This window comes from Cotesia glomerata, linkage group LG2, assembly GCF_020080835.1.
Source record: "Cotesia glomerata isolate CgM1 linkage group LG2, MPM_Cglom_v2.3, whole genome shotgun sequence".
NCBI classification, from domain to species: domain Eukaryota; kingdom Metazoa; phylum Arthropoda; class Insecta; order Hymenoptera; family Braconidae; genus Cotesia; species Cotesia glomerata.
In genome coordinates, this window is record NC_058159.1 from 22,395,683 (window position 1) to 22,399,959 (window position 4,277).

General features: G+C 35.8%; 1 protein-coding gene across 1 annotated transcript; it reads left to right on the plus strand.

The window, feature by feature from the left end:
* LOC123275517 lies at positions 1–1,402 on the plus strand. Its single transcript, XM_044743681.1, has 2 exons — positions 1–525; positions 628–1,402. Exons 1-2 carry the CDS (start codon positions 45–47, stop codon positions 1,395–1,397), a joined length of 1,251 nt encoding a protein of 416 aa, XP_044599616.1. The 5' UTR covers positions 1–44; the 3' UTR covers positions 1,398–1,402.
* Positions 1,403–4,277: the final 2,875 nt, after the last annotated feature.

Here is a 4,277-nt window from a genome sequence, read left to right on the forward strand (position 1 = left end):
AAATCAGAGGCCAAGTTTATCATAAAATAGGCTCATTGCTGCCAATGCCAAACGAACCACATAAATTTTTACAAATCTACTTTATGGGCGGCGAGGACTCCGGAAGCGCACTAGCCAATCGGGTGGATACACGTTGTGGCTACAATAACCTTGATTCATTCTTTGCTAGACGCATCGTCAGCGAGCTGGATGCTCTATTGAATGAGCATAATGAATTGTTGAAAATATTCAAATCCCACATGCACAAATTAGAAAGCGATAATCACGCTATTGTTATTAATCCTGATAAAACACCAGCTGGAGAACACATTCGTAGATTTAATGCACCTGTTGCTGACGACGTTGCTGGAATCATGGTTGGCGATCGTACAGGTGCACAAGAAATTGTGATTCGTAGGAGAAATAATAATCTTCAGTTCATTGCTGATACACACCGTTCATACGACGCTCTCCAATATCCGCTAATCTTCTGGAAGGGACAAGATGGATGTAGCATAAATATTAAACAACGAGATCCCGTATCAGGTACTTCATTTATTATGAATTTGATTATTACACTTTTAACAAAACAATTAAATTATTAAACGCAATTAACTTAAATTAATATTTATGAATATATTATTACAGGAGGCGAAACAAACAAGAACGTTAGCTCGAAGGATTATTATGCGTATAGATTGATGATTAGACGCGGGCTGGATAACGTCATTCTACGATTTCGAGAGCTTTGTCAACAATTCATGGTCGACATGTACGCGAAGATAGAAGGCGAACGACTACGATACTTACGATATAATCAACTCAAGCTACGTGTGGAAGAGTACATTCACTTGCGAGACGCTATTGTCAACAACGCCGACGCCGCCGAAATTGGTAACTCTGTCATTCTACCATCATCGTACGTAGGCAGTCCACGTCATATGCAAGAGTATATACAGGATGCTCTGACTTTCGTGCGCAAATATGGGCGACCGTGTTTATTTATCACGTTCACATGTAATCCAAAATGGCCAGAGATTACATCTTTTCTGTTGCCTGGCCAAAATGCAATACATCGTCATGACATTACAGCACGTGTGTTTAGACAAAAGCTGAAATCATTAATAAATTTTATTACTAAATCACATGTATTTGATCCCACACGTTGCTGGCTGTATTCGGTTGAGTGGCAAAAGCGAGGATTACCTCATGCCCACATTTTGGTATGGTTAATCGACAAAATCCGTCCTGAAGAAATAGATAATATAATTTCTGCAGAAATTCTCGATCCGTCTACTGATCAATTGCTGTTTGATATTGTTACAGCAAACATGATTAATGGCCCATGCGGTACTTATATAAATTTACTGAGTAGGTCCCCCCCCTTTCCCCTATCCGTTCTTTCCCAACTCCCTTAAAAATTTGCTTTGATATGGCTCTTTACCGTAAGATGGACGGTGGCGTTGTTTGCTCGGTGGGTCTTATATACGTGACTGAATATAGTAGTCAGTACTTGTCTCGGATAGCTTAACTGGTAGAGCCCTTGGCGCGTAACCGAGAGATCTGGGTTCGATTCCCAGTCTGGGCTGTCTGATTATTTTTTCAATTACGGAAAAATCCCCACTGAGTAGGTCCCCCCCCCCCTTTCCCCTATCCGTTCTTTCCCAACTCCCTTAAAAATTTGCTTTGATATGGCTTTTAAATAATTATTACTTTTAATAAATTAAAACAATTAATGTTTGGTGTTTTGTTATTTTTAAACAACATTCCCTTATCGTTCACAGCGCTCCAGGCCTTTTTCACTCATATTCCACATCCTTATACACTTCCAATAAGTTAGTAATTTTTTTTCGACACTAGAAATTCTCTAGAAATTATTCACATGGCAAAACAACGTTTGCCGGGTCAGCTAGTATATAATATATATAAATATATAAAATATATGAAAAATTGATGAGGGTACTCAAATGAAAGCTCTTGATGAGTATGAAATCAGTATGGGCTTATATTTACGAAAATGTTAATTATTGAAGAATGCCCATTGCATATTGTTAACTAATGATGTTTTTAACTATACAAGCTCATTCCTAAAATTTCTAAATTTAAGACGTGTGTACATGACAACGTCTGGGAGCCGCTAGTATATATATATATATATATATATATTATATATATATATATATATATATATATATATATATATATATATATATTAGGGTGAGCCAAAAAAACTAACCTATCGAATTTATGGGTTAAAATGAACCTACACGGAGAAAAAAAAACAACTCTGATTACTATTTTGTGCAGTACTCAGTACTGCTTTGGAAGAAAATGAGGTTAGAATGTTTGAGACAGTAGAGAGCGCTACATAAAAACTACTGACTATTGTCTGCACATTACTGAGCCGTGTTCTGGCACTAACCAGTCGTGTTTCGTACAGCACTCACTACTGACTATGAATATTTTTCTAATATTTGTACGAAACAATAATCATTGCTGTTTTATTTTCTCCGCCTATATATCAAAAAAAAAATTTCCCTGCAAGGCAGGATTTCTAGCTCAATTTTGAAAGGTATCGGTGAGCATTCAAAGTTTCCCATTTAAATAACACGTAAAAAAATCTTTTTTCATTAAAAATAATATAACTTTTGAACCGCTTGAGATAAAAATTTTTTAACGGCGGATTCTTGAAGGGCATTAAATTTCCTACAAAATATTATGCCTGGTTCTATTTTTTAAAGTCAAAAATTCATATATTAACGGGTCATGTAAATTGAGCAAAAAATCAAAATAAGCAATTTTAGGCATTTATTGTTAAAAATTTTTATATTCAAGGAAGTAAATTACTTGGAAACAAAATAAGTAGGGGGGGGGCGTATACAAGTATTATTTATAAGTATTATTGTAAAAGCGTGGTTTAAAGCTCCTTGTCCGATAAGCGCTCCAGCTCAAGACTTAGATTTCTTGAAAAAAGTTAATTAATTATAAAAATATTAATAAAAACATTTCGGAAAGCCAAGTTCGCTCCAAACTAGCAAAACTCAGGTTAGCGTTACTTGAAACCAGTTCGGCGTTCCCATATGATATATCAGACTTAAGGAATCCATGAAACTTTCCTAGTTACGTTCAAATATGGCAAGCCAAACATTTCTTTCTGCCTACCTTGGTTTTTATGAGGTATAACCTAGGCAAGCCTAAGTTAGGCAAGCCAAACTTGCCCCGAATTGGTTCTTCGGCATATGCCTCAATGAAATTTCTAGTCGGGTACATGAGACACCATGTTTATAGGTACAATACACAAATACTCTCATAAATACACACTTTTATATGTATAGAACTAAAAAGCTTAACCTTCGAAAGACTTGAAGCCAAATAATTACCGTAACTCCTATTCTTTCCTGCTTCACAGCGTTATTTATATTTATAAAAATATAAATAAATATAAAAATATAAATATCTTCTCCCACTCCGTTTTAGAGTACTTTGGCAAGAAACGCCGAAGTTCGTCAAACGTTTGGAATGCCTAACTTGCAGGAAATTATAAAATCAAAAGGTCTACGGAAGTTCGGTTTGCCAAACTTAAAAGTAATTGGGGCCATCTATGGTAAGACGAAGTTTGACGAATGTTTGGAATACCTAACTTGCAGGAAATTATAAAATCCAAAGACTTACGAAAGTTCGGTTTACCAAACTTAAAGGTAATTAGGGACATTTATGGCAAGCCAAACTTCGGCAAATCTTTGGTTATCATTACTTCCAACTAGTCAGGCATTCCAAAGGTTCGCCGAAGTTCGGCTTGCCATAGATGTCTCAAATTACATGCAAATTTGGCATGCCAATCTTCGTTTTGCCTAAAGTGGATTTAAGAAGGCGCAAATTAGGCTTGCCTAAGTTAGGCAAGCCAAACTTGCCCCTCACTAATTCTTCGGCATTCCTGACTACAATTTCTAGTCGGGCTAGTGTAACACTTGTTCATCAGCCAACAGACCTCGCAAAAACCCATTTCCCATTCCTATTGTTTTTCTCCACAACCCTGATTATTTACACTTTATTTGTTCTCTCAATAGTAAGCTTTCGTACAGTAGTGCCTTTCTTCTATTCATGACTGTCCTTACATAAACAAGCCGGCATGCACTCCTTTTTTTATCATAAAATTTAGGATCTTTTTTTTGTCTTTCCTCAATTACTATTATCATCGTTATCATTATCATCATAGTAATTCTCTTTTTATTTTTGTTCCATCACTTCCTTGATTTTTTTTCAGTCTTGAGTCTTTTGATTTTCGTTTGGTAATATTT